Source organism: Dermacentor andersoni, chromosome 9, assembly GCF_023375885.2.
Source record: "Dermacentor andersoni chromosome 9, qqDerAnde1_hic_scaffold, whole genome shotgun sequence".
In the NCBI taxonomy this organism is placed as follows: domain Eukaryota; kingdom Metazoa; phylum Arthropoda; class Arachnida; order Ixodida; family Ixodidae; genus Dermacentor; species Dermacentor andersoni.
Window position 1 is genome coordinate 24,432,138 of NC_092822.1, and position 17,740 is coordinate 24,449,877.

Genomic DNA, 17,740 nt, shown 5'->3' on the forward strand with positions numbered 1-17,740 from the left:
GGTGCTTTGCGGTAGGCCGGTTCCTGCCTCGCATCGCTTGGGGCCCTTTGAACAAAAAAAGTTACATCTACGGTGGGTGGGATTCGAACCAGGGTCCCGCCGCGAAACAGCCAAATCAATGCCCTACCTACCCAAAAGGCAATATAAACGCACACACGGAACGAAAGACAAACAACACTAAGGAAAGTTTGCACCCCTTGAGGTTCGTTTTGTCTCCAAACAATATTGTATACCTTGCGTAACTTGCCTATCTTTAACGCTGCGCTATAGGCTCTTGCAGGTGACTAGAGTTTCTTACAAATACCACCAGAAGGAAGCACAAAGATCAAACAATTCCATATACTGACCATCATTCCCGTGGTAGCTGAACAGCCACAGCGCCGAAGTGTCCCCTAGTGAATTTTGCGAGTTTACCCACGCACTGGCTCCGTGATCGACCCGTGTGGTAAATGGAGTAGCTTACAACTCTTCATCGCGCGAGTGCGATAAATCAGTTGTCGTGCCGTAGTCGTGTCGTAGTCGTGCAGACGTCATTCACGGACACAACTGCTCGTCTTACACGGAAATGTTGCGCCATCTCGTAACAACTCGAGGGAGACAGAACGATGCTAGATAGCCAGCTATTTGTAAAACAATTCGTGTGATTACCACAGCTGCGTTGGAGCTGCACAACTGGGGGGTGGGTTCTTCCTCGGCTGTCTTTTTCGCGGTTTCGTGTATCCTGAGCACTTGAGTACGAGCAAACAACCGTGGGACGAATAAATGTAGAAAGAAGCCGTTCGAACGGCAAGCAACACTACAAGATTAAAAAAGAAAAAAGTGCTGGATTTCTATGCTTTCGAGAAATTCAACGGTTTTTCAAGGCATCAGAAACTAAATTTTGGTAGTACAACGTTTTCAACGCGTTTATTCCTTTTCGAGGCACGAAAAAAAAAAAGAAAGGAATAGTGGCGCCGCCGCTTCACAGCCCTGAGCTTACAACACTGTGTTTCGGCTTAAGCCGTCCGCGACTGTACACACCACGCACACAGCAATACGTAGCACAGCGAAGAAAACGAGAAATCAAGCCGGAAAATGGTCTTGCAAGCAGCGACAAAAAAGAAAAAGAAATGATGAAGAACACCATGCCAACGAGAGAACTTTTTCGTCAGAAGCAAACTTGCAGTTGGCAGCGCGTTTCGAAAACTTTGGTCATGTTGCAACTCCCTGAAGAGCGACGAAGAAAAAGAAATCGAGGTTTACACGCTCAATGGTAAATCGACAAAGGGAGCCTCGACGCTGAGCGACGGGAAAGTTCCGGCATCAATACGGCGTGAAACGCTAGAGAGAGAGAGAGAGAGAGACGTATAACGAAAACATAAAACGCAAGACACACCGAGATCTACTCACAGGATGCGCTTTCGCTCGGTGATGAAAAAAAAAAAACGCGAGAGGGGGAATCTTCGCGTTTTTGATGTCCAGAAATCGTTTCACTTGCAGAACGAGAAGACGGCGATGATGCGACAACAATACGACGTGGTGACGGTGACGCCCCCTTGGCGGCTGGACTGACGTGTCGAAACGACACGGGGCGGAAAACGCGGGAGAAACGAGACGAGACGGCGCGCTGAGTGCAACACTTGGTCCCGCAGATCGCCTTACGCCCGCCCATCACCACTTTGGGCCGAACACGGAGAAATCCCCCCCAACTTTTAAGAGGCTGAGGGTGGCTACGAAGGGTGGTGACAGGAAAGGAGGGAAGGGTGGAATGAAAAAAAAAAAAAAAAGCGACGAAGTTTTCTGAAGGTCATCGCTATGCAGGGTTCGCGTAGAGCACTCGACTCAAAATTTCAAGGACGATTCGAGAATTTCGAGGATGGCCAAGGCCAATATTGAAGGAGGGGGAAACGAAGAAGCCTTATTCGTGCACATACGCTAGAAAGCAGTCGTCTCCCCCTCCTTAGCTGCAATTTCGTGCAGCTCTGCAGCTGCTGTGTTCGATACGTATGCTGCATACCCCTGCCACACGGGCACAGAAAATGACATTAACTGGCTAACGCCTTAAACTTTAATGTCATTCGCGGGGTGCTACACAGACATGCTTAATGGCATTGAAGCTTAATGCCATTCGCGAGGCAGTGCGTTCTCGTAACTCACTTCGCCGTCAAATGCGTACTCTGGTTCCCTATGTCTCCACATTCTGACGTGACTAAACGAATTATTAGTCAAGAACAATTAATATATATTTCCCTTTCCTTAAAAAATTTCTCTTTCTCGCAGCGTAGTGCGTTCTTACAATTATCACAACTCAATTGGCCGTCGAATGCGTACTCTCGTTTACAATGTCCCCGCCGTGGCCGTATAGTGACCATATTCTCACGATATTAAGCAAACTTGTAGATAAAAACAACAAATATGCTCTTCACATTTTTAAAAGGAGCTCTTTATTTTCGTCGATATCAGCAGTGGATCTTGCCTCTACTCACGGCTAGCGCATTAATGGTGAGCGCGTTACCCAGGAGAAGCTGTTCGAATGCACGGCGGCGGTTCCTTGCCTTGTTGGCCTCATACTGAAGCCTTAGAATTTCTCGATGATGCTTGACTCAAAGAAGCACATGCGCCAGAACAAACTGGAGCACGCTGTCAAATTCTTCAGGATCGCTGCTTGAGAGCTTTGAAACTGTGAGCGCTATTTTTCCAATTCAAATCTTTGGATACGCTATGGATTGGCCGTCGAGCTAGCTTTGGCTTCAAACAGTTTACGGCTGGGTGCAACAATGACATTCCTGAAGCGAACTACAGACAATACACATATTAATGTTTCTCATGCCATTTCTTAAACATCTGCTCCCTAGATAACTGTATTACGATTGGCAAGCAAACTTAACCGTTTCACTGCAGCTATCGCCATCGCAACGCTTAATGTCATTAAGTATGCGCGTGTAGCAGCGATCGAAATATAATGGCATTAAGAAACTTAAGTCTTAAACTTTTAAAGGCATTAGCCTCGCCCGCGTGGCACATGTATCAAGCTGTTCGGGCGGCTTTTCAACGTTGGCTTTCCCACTGTAAAGATGTCATTGGGCTTCTAGCCTGATGGTCAGTATAGTTTTCGGCTTCAATCGCAAACAGTCAGCGCGTTATAGCCAAATGGCCGAAAGGTACTTTCCGCCAGGCATTTCAAGAGCCTATAGAAGCCCGAAGCACAGAGCCACAATGGCTGTGCTGTGAACGAACTAACGAACACCAAATTGTGGTAGGACAGGGTCGCTTGAGCTGGCTTGGACTAGTTACTCGACGGCAATGGCAATTTAAACACGTCTGTCAATGGTCACGCCACATTATATCGCTTAGCGACACTTTGAAATTTTTGTTTTAATTACATACGTTACTTTTGTTTGTTACCTTGAATCTTCAAAAGTAGCCCCTAACCCTAGTTTTCAAGGAATCCAAGAAGCACATTAAGTTTTGAAGAGCTTTAATAAGGAGGCGTACGAACCGTGCCGCTGTTGCCTCCGAGATCCGGCGTCGCGAGGTGTTTGCCGCTTGATGTCGACGGTCGATGAAGTGGAGAAACGACCGAAATGAGGTGCGCTCGGAAAGAAGCACGAAGAAACAGACAACCGGCGGCGACTTCGATGAAGAAGATGGCGAAGCCAAAAAAAAAACTTGGAAGTTCTTCGGAGCCCATGGCCACCACCGCAGTTTCCTACGAAAATTACCGGAGGGGAATCTGGCGCCACAGTACACACGGAAGCTTCAAAAGTATGGTCGTTCCACCACGGCATGTAACTAACTGTAACGGTATGTACGCTTATTTCGAACGGCCTTGCGACTCTGCAAGTTGTTAATTTTCGAGTAGACGTATGCATGCGCGCGGCGGTTTATTGCCGTCGGGCTTTTAAATAATATTACGACTGCTTGGAAACTTATAAAAGATGAAAGCGAAATGAATAATGCCACTAGAACGCCTGAAGCCTCAAGCACGAAGATAACCCATGCGCTAAGAAGGTAGCCGAACACTCCCATCATTCCCCCGGCCGCGCCGTAGTAGTATTTGTAGTAATTTCTGTTGGGAACTGTACGGTCAGCCGCACCGATCCGAACCCCAAAATCGGCGCCGCGATTGGCCGCGAACGCATAGCAGGAATGGCCACCGCTGGAAACATACGGACCTAGCATGAACAAACGACGGTACTCCGCCATTCTTCTAAAGAGCCCCAAGCGCAATGTTCGAGCGATTCGCCGTAGTTTCGTAGCCGCGTACGTTCCCGATAACGGTATGAGCACGTGATGCGCGTTGTCATGGGCTGACCGGGCTCGAATCCCTCACTGCAACTGCGATTACCACCAGCGTCCTCTGCCGGTGTGACACTACACCGGTGTACTGCCTGCCACTTGCTGTAGACTTCACAAATTCGTGCTCCCTTCCTCACTGGAATGGGTGACCTTCCCATACGCGACCGCTGCAACTGACGGGAAGACCACCGAGCACCTCCTCTGCCACTGCACATTGCTTCGACATCCCAACGTCAGCCTCCTCGGAGCGCGCTAAGCCAGGTAGGTGGACGGTCGATCCTCCAGAGAGGCAAGGATCCTGGTCGTTAGGCCTCACCCATCCTCAACCCGGAAAGCTGCGAACGCTCTAATGACTTTCCCAAAAAACCAACGTAACTGAGATTATTATAGGCGCACCCGTCGGCGTCTGTATACTACTGTGCGAGTGAGCCCTCTCTCATTCAATCCCCTTTCCCCTGTGCAGGGTAGCCGATCTGTCGGGTTAAACCTCCCTGCCTGTCTTCTCTTTCTCCTTGGGGAAAAAAAACGGTTCTAGGATAGCTGCACGCAAAAATAAAAAATAATAATGAAAGTAGTCCAGATGCACCCAGTTCTTCAGCCGGAGGTAAACCCCCCCCCCCCCCTCCCCCCCTTCGGCTCCAAAAACAACCAGCCTATCTCGCTAACTTTCAAACTACCACTTCGAAGCGATTCCACCACCCAAACTTTTTTTCCCCCGCTGCCCTTCTGGAGGAGGAAAAAAATTACTTAAGGCCAACACTAAGGCCCAGTAATGAAGAGCGCTTGCTCCGCTACGGCCCGTTGTTGACCCGCCGAGTCCGAGTGAAGCCAAGCACACCATGAAGGAGGGGAAGGGTCGGGAAAAATAAGGAGATGTAATGGCAGTGTTACGTAAGTACAGAATGCGTTCTCTATCTACCCTTGTCTCCGGACAGTTGGGGCAGTGAGCTGTGCTACGCCGACCAAAGTTGTAGAGCATTAGTGGCGTGAGAAGAGCGTTCATTTGAACTTCGCGAAGGACACATGCTTGTTCCGCGTTGAGTGAAGTCTTCTGGAAACCTCGAAACGAATTCAACCAAATGACCAGACGCGCCTTAGTGAATTCTCGCCAGACGCGCTGGCCACTCCGAACGCAAGACCCGACACATGCACGCATGGCTTGGAAACGCCTACCAAACCCGCACATACAGCGGCACAACACATGGTGGCCCAACCTCGTCAGACTGGCGCGCAAACGCGCCGGACGATTGTTATGCAAAACAGGGGGGAAGCCGTTCCTTTATGCGAGACAAAAGCACCGCTCCTCGGTGAGCGACGCGCGAACTTTGTCCAGAGTTTCACCGGACGTGCGTGGGCGAGTCCGCCTATTCAAAATAACGCCGCGCCGAAGGGATGAGGGAACAGAGACGGCGGGAGGAAAATGAGATAGTTAGCCAAGGCGCGGAAAACCCACCTGCTGCGTTGTGTTAGTTGCAGAGAGATGTATAAATTAGCGTCTCCCGAGCAGTTTTGCGTACTCAAAAAGAAAAGGGGGGGGGGGGGGCGCAATAACGAATTGAAAAATGAAATCTTATTAGATTATAAATGCGTAGGAATGTATAATTTAAAATTTTAACAACGCTAAACGAAAAGAGAGAGAGATATAGCAGCTTATAAAAATGCCCGGACTTCGCCTAAGCGCCTCTCCCAGATTGCACACAGCTACTTCCCTTTTTTCCTCTTTTCCCTTCCTTTTCCCCCCGTACAGCCATTGGGAAAGCGACGTAAATATACGAAGCCCACGCGCCCAACGAAACCAACGCAGAGGGCACACTTCTGCCTTTCATGTTTCCTTTTTTTTTTCACAATGTGACAGCTACTAACGTTCGCTTATCCCAATATGGGGATACTTCCAAAACACAAGCGCTAGAATCGCATTACGAAACGAGACGGAACCAATACTCCGAGTAATCCGAGTTCCGTTCAATCAAACGGTTCCACACGGAGGCGGCCCCCAGACGCTATAAACGCAACGGAACAAAATCTCCAGCCTTCATACCTCCCCCTTTCCCCCACTCTTCCCCCCTCTTTTATAAAAAAACGGGGGGGGGGAGCCTTAGCACTGGGGGAAATGAGAGAGAGAGAGATCCAGGTCGACAGTTTCGAACGAAATAAAAACAAATACAGGAGAAAAATGACAGAGTTATACGGCTCGCGAAACCACGCCGCGACGAGCTAGGTAGCGCAGGGAGACGGAGCGCCCCCAATCGCCGTCAAACCGCAGTTAATGGGCGTAAACCAGCCGCGCGCGCGACGAGAAAACGAAAAAAGAAAAGAACGACAGCCCCGAGCGCACGAGAACTAAATTTAAAGAAAAAGCAATAACGAAAGATAAAAGACCGATGGCTCTTTGCCGCAGAGAAATCTCTTGAGAGCGGTGGCAGGTGCTTTTAATTTAGAGTGGGAGGGGAAAAAAAGAAGAAAAGCACCGAAACGATTACACCGCCGTCTCACCAACTCCGTGCAGTGCACCGAGAGCCCAGGGACTATTACAGACGTATTACAAATACCTTCAGGATCAAATAGACATTAAAGTGAGGGGGGGGGGGCGAGGTGGTTGCAAACAATACGAATTTAGAAGTATCTTATTTCACAATGTTAGCAAACCCGTCCACAAATCGGTCATTACCTTCGAATGCTTACAATGGGATAGGTGGTTCCACTACCTCGCTTACGTGGTGAGAAGAACCGTACTACTTCTGCATAGTGGAACGCCAACTTCGCGAGAATGATCTAGTCGCCGTGAAATGAGATCGGGAGATTAGTTGAATCGTCCAGGCGCTAGGGATAATATGTCTTACGAAATATTCCCAAACGAAAGGTCTTACTGCGAGCTGACTATGGGTGAGGAGTCTAGGCCGGAATTCGCTGCACTTATTCTCGCAATGCGGCTGCAATCGGAGAGAATAAAAGCGAACAGAGTTTTGACCCATTTCAAGCGAGTCAATCTGATTTGAATGAGACGGACTTCATCAGGTCTCCGCAATTCCGTGCATTGCGGCGAAATCTATGCATAAACCGATCGGGAAAGAGAACCAGACGAAGGGGGCTCCCCCCACTGTCCCTATCTAATCGCGCTCCACAAGGCGCCCTCTGGATATAAGCTTCACGGAAGGGTAAGTAGCTCACAACGGGGGAGTCGGTCTCCTCCGAAAGTCGGAGGGCGCTACCGGCTCCTTTTCCCCCATTGGCTGACGCAGGCCCTACGCTTTGCCGCACTGCGCGGAATTAGTGAGACGGAGTAACGAAACAGAAAGGCATCGCCCGGTGTCCGACGCTAATCCTTCCCTTGGTGCCCAACGCCAGCTGCACGAAAGGAACACGGTCGGGTTAGCAGCCGCAAGTTACAGCTACAGCTAGCAATCAAACCGAATTCCTAACCTGAGCGACAATTCTTGCTCGAGTGTGTTAGCTCACCCTAGCCAGAATTTTCTACAATGATTAACTTCCCCAATGAATAACTAATTGTGTGTGGGCACCAGAACCTGCCTGTGCAGTTGGTATTGCCTCAAGGAACCAGATAATGGATCACAATATAATCTATGAAGCACTCCGTTGTAAAGCTAATCATTTGGAGAATAGCACTCGCATTCCTAAACTGATGACAGTGCATATTTTGGAGACTGTGCCTACAGCCGTCAGTTCTGCCAAGTCAGCCTCTGCTTATGCACCAAACATATGTACTACTGTAAGGTGTGACGTCATGCTCTATGCCAGGTTAATTCAGTGAGACAACGAATGCCTACTTAATTAGCTCTGCGCAAAAAGTGACATGGCCTCAAACAATGTATCAATATATAGCCACAGTCACTGAAGTTTACGCTTCAAAATACACCCCATTTTTGTGAACAGTGCTGTGTAAAACGAAAAACAAGGAAAAATAACACATCTTCAAGAAAAGTCTACGCAATTAAATTGTTGCATAATCCCATCAACACCCCACGCTACTCATTAAAGAACAACTATCTGGCTCCTGATAAATTGAAACCTACTTGGAATAGCCACAAACTTGCACCATTTCAACCGCACACTAACCTATTTAAGTTTAGCTTCTTTCCTCGTACAATAGAAAAATGGAACTTACTACCAGGTGAAATTAGGCCCCTACCTTTAGAGGAATTTTTATGCAAGTTGATTCATGCTGTGTTTATTATTATTCATTGTATTTTTTGGTTTGAAGTTATCATGATTCCTACGGTGTCGAAGTTGATTTGTGCAGAGAAATGTTTTGTTTAATGCAACGTACAAACCCACTCGCGTGATAGCCCAATCGGGCTGCAGTATGTGTAAATAAATAAATAAATTTTTTAGGTCGTTTCAATTCCACAAAGATGTGCACGCTTACAAATCACAAAAAGGAGTATGCAGTGCTCTGCTGTGCATTTCAAACCTTATCTGATGACAGAATTATTTTCCCGGCGCAGCATCGAGCATCATTACTATGTCTAAGGCCTGGACAACGTCATAAATAAGTATGGTTGAAAGTATGCCCATGCCAACCTGAAGAAGAAATTACGCTGCAAAGGAGATGAAAACAAGAAAATAGGGGTGTAAATGGCCCAGGTAAATGGATGTCATTTAATAAATGACTGATAAGGAAGGTGACTTGGTTAAGTTAAATCATCCAACCTCATCCAAGCAGGAGCTTCATAACTACATTTCTTGCAAAAGAAGAACCCATTTCTCAACTTCCATGTGCAAGCTAGCTGGAATGCATACAACAATTAGTCACATGCTTGTACTCAGTAAACCTGCACAGTTAAATGCACTCGCACAACTTGATTCATGTGGCTGCAAAACCCACAGATGAGGCTTGTGTCTTGCTATAGTAAAATAGGAAGTAAAAAGGGAGGCAGAAGTTCGCAAACTGAGCAGAGGACTGTGAATGTGACAGTTCAACCTGGAGCCCAGCTAGCAAACAACATTCAGCCAGGGGGCTAAGTTAGGAAGCCTGGAACTAAGGCTATATTTAGAAGCCACTCACCGTTTTTTTTTTTTTTTTTTCCTGCTTTGCATGGCCTCGCATTTCCAGCAAGGTTCTGTAAACTTATTGCAAACATTCCGATCGAAAACAGTTCGGGAAGCGCGCCAAAACAATGGCTATCTATGTACTTGGTAAACGATGTGCCACAAACGCACCACTTTTTCTCGTTGGCACCCAGAACTACTGTTAGTTTATTAAGATCTCTAGGTATTCATAGAACCTTTGTTCCCCAATTTACTATAATTCAAAACTTAGAATTAGCAAGAAGAGAATGGCTGTCGGAACCACCGCTTGTAAATGGCAATTGCAAATCGTTAGACACATGAAAAGCCAACATATCTAGTTCTCAGCAGTGCTGAGGAACGATGCATTATGATATGATGCAAGATACTTGGGCAACAAGTAATTGAGACACAGATACAACATACTACCGCAATTATTATATCCGATACGATACTTTCCATTTGTATCTTAAGGTACTTCAATACACTCCCAAATTTCTTGTTATAGATCTATATGATGCCGCAGCAAACACATATGCACAAAAACGTTTGCTTGGAAATTTCAACTCTCACCAACCTTGTTTCATTTGAATGAAATGTCTGTTAGTACCTCAATTTACTTGTCTGTCTCGTTCAAACTATATTTTCATTTCAAAAGAATTCATTGGGTTTGCTTTAGCTGCTTGACATGAAAGGGCTTTATGCACTACGCTGTCAGCAGTTTTTGCCTGTCGCGTCTTTAATTGATGGAAGTCGCTGCTTTGCTTGCCGACCACCTTGCGGTCACCATCTAATTACAAGAGCATCAATCAGAAGCCTTTGCACAATGGTGCAAATAATGTTGTGGAGTGCCTTCTTCGTAAACGCATTACCACTTACGCAATATAGGATCACTAGACAGATGTACAAAAGCAACAACACTGGTGGCGACATCGTTTGTGACACATCGTGTATACAGAAGACAAGGGGTTAACCGAGGGGCTTGATTTTCATCAATAACATGAGCCAACAAACAATAACACCAAGGAAAACATAGGGAAAATTATTATTAGTTACTAAATTAATTAAAGAAATGATAAATGAATAGAAATGAAAGTGGATGGAAAAAAATCAATTGTCATCCACTTTCATTTCCATTCATTTATCATTTATTTAATTTAATTAGTACCTACAAGTAATTTCCCCTATGTTTTCCTTGGTGTCATTGTTTGTTGGCTTCTTATGATATGATTGTGTATATAGAGAGCACATCAAGCTGCAATGAACTTTCATATTCTACTTATCTGCTGGTGTGAAGCATTCGTCAGTGACATATTAACATGCAATACTTTAAAAAAATTTGTTTGTACGAGAAAACTTGTGCAGCCCAAGAACATTTCATACATATTGTAGTGGCACAAAGCACCACACAAGAGGAACTTCGATAACGGCACTATAGTGGCATCAGAATTTGCATGAGACAACACATGAATTGGCGTACGCAGCACAGCACCGTAGCTACAAGGAAGTGTCATGGCACCAGCACAACTAAAAACAAAACAAAACAATCCCAAAAGGTCGGCTGCGTGCAGAAGTTTGCGCACTTGTTTTTGTCGAGAGGGCACAAGCGCCACCATGTGACTCTGCTCCACCGATAGGGATGGGCAGACCTTCTCATTGCCTACCCTCGCCTGAGGGCTCTGGCGGAAAGATAAAAGAATGGCGCTGCCTCTAGTTTTATTCAGCTGGCTTATCTAACGGAAAGATAAAAGAATGTCGCTGCCTTTAGTTTTGTTCAGGTGGCTTAGTGGCCACAGTATCAGCTTGAAAGAGGAATTCAGCCAACATTTATAGTTTTGCACGGTAATGTTCTGATAGCCAATATTTTGTACTTAAAGTACTCGATACATTCTTTCATGTATCGGAAATACAGATGCTCATACATATCTTGCCAGACGTATCATGATACAGATACAAGATACCCAACGAGTATCTCGGATAGTATCTAAGGTACATGTATCTTCCATACTGTCCAGCACTGGTTCTCAGTCAACATGAAACATGTTATAAATCGAATGACAAAGAAAAGACACAAACAGCACAGACTGTGTTTCTCTCAATTTTCTGCGTGCAATATGTTTCACGAACCTAAAAACCACTCTGCCGGTCTAACCTTATTAGTTAGAGCTATAATAAAGACAAGTCACTGGTGACATTCTCAACATGCTCTCCTCCTATCGAATGAAGACAAACAACAAACGGTGCTGTCAACTTGTGTTCACAAAACACTCACTCACAGTCTAGTGAAGAAAATCTTATACTTACACATTTGAGTGTGGAATGCCCATGCACATAAATATATTCATCATCATCAGCCTATTTTTTATGTCCACTGCCAGACAAAGGCCTCTCCCTGCGATCTCCAATTACTCCTGTCCTGTGCCAACCGATTCCATCTTGCACCTGTAACTTTTCTAATTTCATCACCCCACGTAGTTTTCTGCTGTCCATGACTGCACTTCCCTTCTCTTGGAACCCATCCTGTAACTCTAATGGTCCATTTGTTATCCGGTTTTAAATGTGTTACAATGTATATCGATGCTGTTCTCCGAACCTTGACTCTCAACATAACGGAGGCTTGTAGAGAAGCAACTGTAAGTGCTGTCAAACAGAGGTAGTACAATAGCAGCTGTGCAAAACATCCAGAACAATTAGAACCAACAGGCCTTTCGCAGTTTTATGAAATGCACCTGATACGTCAGCTCAAGACTCCTCGGACAATGTATACAATATACCGAAACAAACAAAATTTTTTCCTCGAGTTGCAACTGAATGGACCTATACTGCGAAATGTTCTTGGACAGTATGAAATGTCTTATCTGAATGTTTGGGGAAAGTCCTTTCTTACAGGAGACTGTGCGTCACTTGTTTCAAGCTGATTATTCTGTAAAGGTGACAGTGCTCTCAAAACGAAGAGAAAAAAAAAAAAGGTTTGTGCTTCAGCAATACAATAAGTGTCTGAGCTATGCACCCTGAAGCAAAACAGTCTTTGGCACATAATGATTGCAAGAATACAGGCTTGCATAAAAGCAACCGAAGTTAATGCTCTAGCAAAGCAGATAACAAGAGATTATGATGTTACTATCCTGGCTTATGTGAAAGGTACACAAGAGCCTCTGAACAAAGACAAAGCGTTGAGCACGCTGTTTTGATGCACCGGTGCATCTTCCATCCCTTTGTTCGTGTTTCAACGGCGCACCCACAAGATTATATGCAAAAGATAGGCCAAAGCGATGTCAAAGTGACAATGCAGCATCTTCCATCCTTTTGTTCATGCTCTGACAAAGTACCCACAAGATAGCCGATATGTGAGAGATAAACGGAAACGATGTTGAAGTGATGATAAGCATATAAAATCAACGCAAATGACGGACCAGCATAGGAATATGGCAAGCCCCTGGCAACAAGTTCCTAGTGAAACCATACGAAATGAACAAAGCGCACTTCAAAACAAATAGAGACTTGAAAGCAGCAATCAGCTCAGCTTGAAAAATTTCCTCTTCACATCTGAATTTAGAATTTACTGCAACGGTACACCAACGAGGAGGAACAGAAGGTAACGCACAATCTATAGCGAGATAGGTAAGCTGCATCGCAAAATAAAATTGATTCAGCAACGAAACAAGACAACTGATAGGCCAGTGACAACGGTAGCCCAGTGACATTGGTAGAAAGAGTTCCAGATTCGAAGTGCACAAGCACACGACATGTAAAAAAACAGACTAGCAAGACCTGGAGCAGACGTAAAAGTGCGAAACTGCCACACCTGGCATAATGGCTAATACGCACGTCCCCGCGTGCGGCTTGTGCTGGCGAGGCACACTGGCGCCTAGGAATAACGAAATCGCCTGTCGGTGCGAAGTTGCACCACGAGGCAAAAGCGCAGCCGAGGTATCGAGGGAAGCGGACTTAGCCAACGTCCAGTAAAATCGCGACCACGCCAAAGAACGCACAAACAAAGAACAAACAAATAATAAAAAAAGGCTTCAGGTAGGTGCAAGGCACGCGATATCCGCTGGCGATTCGCCAGCACATTCGACGCGCGCTTGTGCCTGAGTATACTGTTAAAAAGAAGAGGGGGGGAGGGACGGGGGGTGCTTGCTTCATCAAGAGCGCGCGCTCGTTTGGATCGAAAAGAAGAAATACAACCCACGCACGCACATTAGGTTGGTATCCGCCCCAAATGCGATGAAATCTCGCGGGCTAGGTGCAATCGGCTCACCTGGCCACAGTGAATACAGCTTGCAGCCCTTGGAACGAGCGCCGGATCCCTCCACTTCGCCTCGAAACACCGTCTTCGCTGGGCAGTCCATGACTTTGGAACACGTCCGTCCGTGCGTCCGACTCGCGAGAACCACACCGGACTTCTTTTCTTGTTTACTGGCCTTCTGCTGCCAGAGGGGCAATGAGGCAAAGTGCCTTGCTCAAACCCCCCGGGGAAACTTTCGCCGTACGAGATTGCGCGCGACTTATCGCGAGGTGGGCAGAGATAACGCAAGCATATCCCAAAAAGCACTATCTTGAGTGTCCAGAAGTGCGACTTGTGTGCTAGTGAGGTAAGGAGATGAAAAAAAGAACGGAGCCTCCGCCGCGAAGGTGGCTGCAACGCCGTGAGCAATTGCCTGATATCAGCGCCTCGGCGGTTTGAAGACCGGCTCCGAGTCGAAACACAAGCACGCACGCACACACGTAAGATCACTGGCTTCAAATGCGGAACACGGGCTTCGAAGGTGCAAAACAATAAAGTTTGCGCACACACACTGAATAAACGAGCCCGTAAAAAGCGTAGCGAAAGCATTCTTTTTTTCCTTACCGGCTAATGCACAAACGGGCACAACAGCAAACAAAAAGACTTGTGAATCAAGGGTTGCGGGTTGTAAACATCGACGCAGTGCACATAAACACGCTCTCGGCGTCACATTACTCTGGCCGCTTCCCATCGCCAGAGGGCTCCGAAACAATGAAGAAACGTTCGTCTCGGCGCGCAGGTCACGTTCCGACGCCGGAAAAAAACTTGTGCAGCCGGGGTCGCGTCAGAAACATCGAGCACCGGAGCGCGATTCACCTGTCAAAACTCGTTAAGCCTAGCACCAGCGAGTCCGTTAAGCCGACGAATCTCGCGAACTACGGCGCGTGGGGCGATGCGGCCACGCGGGGGAGTCAAACAAATGCTCACCATCTTCAAGGCGAAGTTGGGCTAGGGCTTCGGCGGTCGCTTGAGGGTCCGAGTTGCTGCGATGTCTCCTGTGACCAAGTTCACGCACCTTCAAATATCCACTGCCCGTGGCAGACATTACAGTCCCCGAACCCCACGCGAAGATTTCCGGAACCTGCCAAAGTGAGAGCAGAGCGCTGCTGCCATCTATGACTGTTTGCAGCAAACATCGTGCCTACAATTTCACTGAATGCAGTAGATGGCAGCACAAGTTTTACAACCTGACGTAAATCTTCAAGAGCTTGGAAATAAAATGTTATATAAATACATGCCAGCTGATTTAAATTGCAGATATGTAACACAACAAATTTAAAAAGTGAGCAAATTAGGCGTTCTCTAGCAATAAAGCTGTGGCGCTATCTGTGGTTATTTACAGAACCTTTCTTGTACAGTAGTTTGTGAAACATTTTTCAGATGGCAGCACCGCACGTACAGATTGCATGCAGATTGCGTGGCTTGATTACAAATTTTCCGCAGTTGATGTATGCGTGGCTTGGTATAATACCACCGTTAAGGATTTAGCTCTTTCGTTGCCGCTAGAAACATGCGAATTTTCGCTGCTGTTATGTTTTGCCGTTTTTATCAGAGAGAGAGGGAGAGAGAGAGAGAAAACTTTTATTGTGAAGTTTGAGTGGAGTTTTCTTTCCCAGCGGTATGGGCTAGCGTGGCGTCTGCTTTGCCGCGACGCTAATAAATTCCGCGTGGCGCTGCTGTCGCTCTTTGCTGTCCGCGGTTGTTCACGTGGTCTGGTGGTTGAACGCATATCTGTTTTGCTGCAGTCTTGGTGATTTTTTTTCTTTTTTGCGACACTGCGAAACTCTTGTGCGTGTTGGATGGCTTATGTATTTTCAGGTGTTTACGGCCCGTATGATAACATTTTATTTGATGATGCGAATGCATTTTTAAGCCCGGTTCCTGCAGCGAGAACGGGCCTTGAATGTGCAAGTCTGGCTCGCATGCGAGCAAAGCTCATGTCGGCTTGAACATTGCACTTGTGAATCTGAGGCTCTGATGAAAGAAAATAGTGCTAGCTTCATTTTATTCATCCTGAAATATGAGAGTGCGTACATATTAAGAGACGGTACCTTGAATTTATATAGGTGATCGAAAAAGCTGGTCTAAAAGTGATCTTGAAACGTTTAGGATAGTCTGAAACTACTTTCCTTGCACCGGAGCATAGGCGTGATGATGATACTGGTTCTGGAAGGATCTTCCCGAAGACGTCGTGCTCCCCTTCGACCCACACGATTTCAGTTAGTAAAAACTTTATTGAGCTCTAGTAATCGCATTCTGCTGCGGCTGGGGCGGATTCTTCAGGGGAGTGTTCCTCCTTGTGTCTTCCCCGGTGGTTTTCACCCGCTGCTTCGTCCGTTCTCTATCGCAATGGTCGGCTGCCCTCAGTCCAGGACTCCGCTGGCCTCTGCTGTCCGTCGTGCCCGCCGCACAAGATCTAGCTGGTCTTCGCAGCGGTCGCTGGACAACAGTTCCTCCCATTGCTCCGCACTTGGGTGCGACGTGATTGGGACTAGGCCAGTTTGTCGATATGCCCATTTTATGTGGTATAATGTGGGTTTCTAATTGCACCATGCACCATTTGTCCTTATATAGAGTGGGGTGCATTTTATTTAGCGCGTTAATGCACACGATTTCAAGATTGTCGTCAAACCATTATCGCTAAATAATGGCCCATATCCCTCGTATAAAACCACGTGCCGTGAGGTATTTGAGGTATTACAGTAAATAAATAAATAAATAAATTAATTAATATAAATGATTAATGAACTTACTAATTAATACCACTTTACGTGCTGTAACAAATACCATGAAAGAGAGAACGAGGAGAAGGGAAACAGGGTGACTCGATTATTGTTCATCCTGACTGTGTAAATCTAGCAGGCACTGAAGCCTTTTAGTGGACGGATTGATGGCCGTCTCCGTAGCACAAGAGGTAGTGCATCATGCGCGTAATGCGAAGGTTGTGGGTTCGGTCCCCGCCGTCGACAAGTATTCATTTCGTCCCCTTTCATTTCCCATTTTCATTATTTTCTACGTTTCCATTTTAACGACAGATCGGGAGGAGCCATGATTTGCTTGGCTCCATGCTGATTTCATATATTCATGAAAGAGGGAGAATGATGAAGAAAGTGAACCCGTGACCTCGTGCTGAGCAGCCGGACACTGTAGCCATCTGAGCCACCATGACACGTGATCGTAAGTTCGAAACCCGTGCCCGCGCCTCGTACAAAAAGAAATATATTTACGGACCCGTTCTGTCCACCCGTTGGACGACCTACGCACAAACATACGTACTTGGGTGTGGTTTACTCGTGTAACGCCATGGTCATCACAAAAGACATTAGAGACCTTTAGCTTGTACGCTATTCCGGTAAACGGGAGCGGTTTGGGCGGATTACCGGATGGTCGGGGTGTAAACGTGAGCGGTGAAGCCGCCTGGTGTTGTAGAGCTCAACCAGACAAACGCATAGCTAAAACTGCAGTAACTCACCATATCCTGCTTCGCCACTCGTGCAAATTTTTGGCAGCGGCGTAATTGTGAACACGATTACGCCACTGTCGAAAATTTACGCCAGCAGCTAAGCAGAATATAGTAATTAGCTCTGTGTTTGTGTGGTTGAGCTTTGCGCCACCAGCTGGCGCCACCAATCTGGCCGCTCACGTTGACGCCCCCGCTAAACCGGAAAACCGCCCGCGCTTGCCCGAATACCGGACACGCTAAAAGTCTATTCTCGCAGCGTGTGTCACGTGATCGTGTGACGCAGCGCAGGATCAACGCCTTCGACCCCGCCGAGGACACATAGCTCAGCGACTGGCCGTCGAACTTTATCCCAGCTGTGTGTGTGTGTGTTTTTTTGTATCTTACAATTCCTCCCCGAAGCCTCCGCTTCGGTGACGTAAACACAGCGACGGCACGCCTAGGCGCCACCTGTGTCGAGAACGGGAAAGCCAGCGTCGTATCGTATCTCAAGTGGGTCGATCGGGCTTGCCGACCGACGCGAACGCGAACGGGAGGCACTGCTCCGTCCGCATCGACCCCATGTAGTTATAGCCTGCGTCTGTCAACCCCCAACGCCACCTGTCAACCTCGGGTCACCAGCCGGTCACTGACGCTATTGCGTCGAGCGCTGCACGTGACGCAGGAGCTAAGCTTTACTTCTGCTCCTA

At 46.9% G+C, this 17,740-nt stretch overlaps 1 protein-coding gene across 5 annotated transcripts in view; it reads right to left on the bottom strand.

Annotated features, from left to right (window-relative positions):
- The window catches only part of LOC126527312 (phosphatase and actin regulator 2), a 137,587-nt gene extending 122,927 nt beyond the window's left edge, over positions 1 to 14,660 (bottom strand). For all 5 annotated transcript variants that reach the window (XM_072284451.1, XM_072284454.1, XM_072284453.1 and 2 more), the window contains exon 1: positions 14,519 to 14,660. In XM_072284451.1, the coding sequence (XP_072140552.1) occupies positions 14,519 to 14,636 (118 nt within the window). In that variant the 5' untranslated portion in view covers positions 14,637 to 14,660. The remainder of the gene's footprint in view (positions 1 to 14,518) is intronic.
- Between the last annotated feature and the right edge of the window lie 3,080 nt (positions 14,661 to 17,740).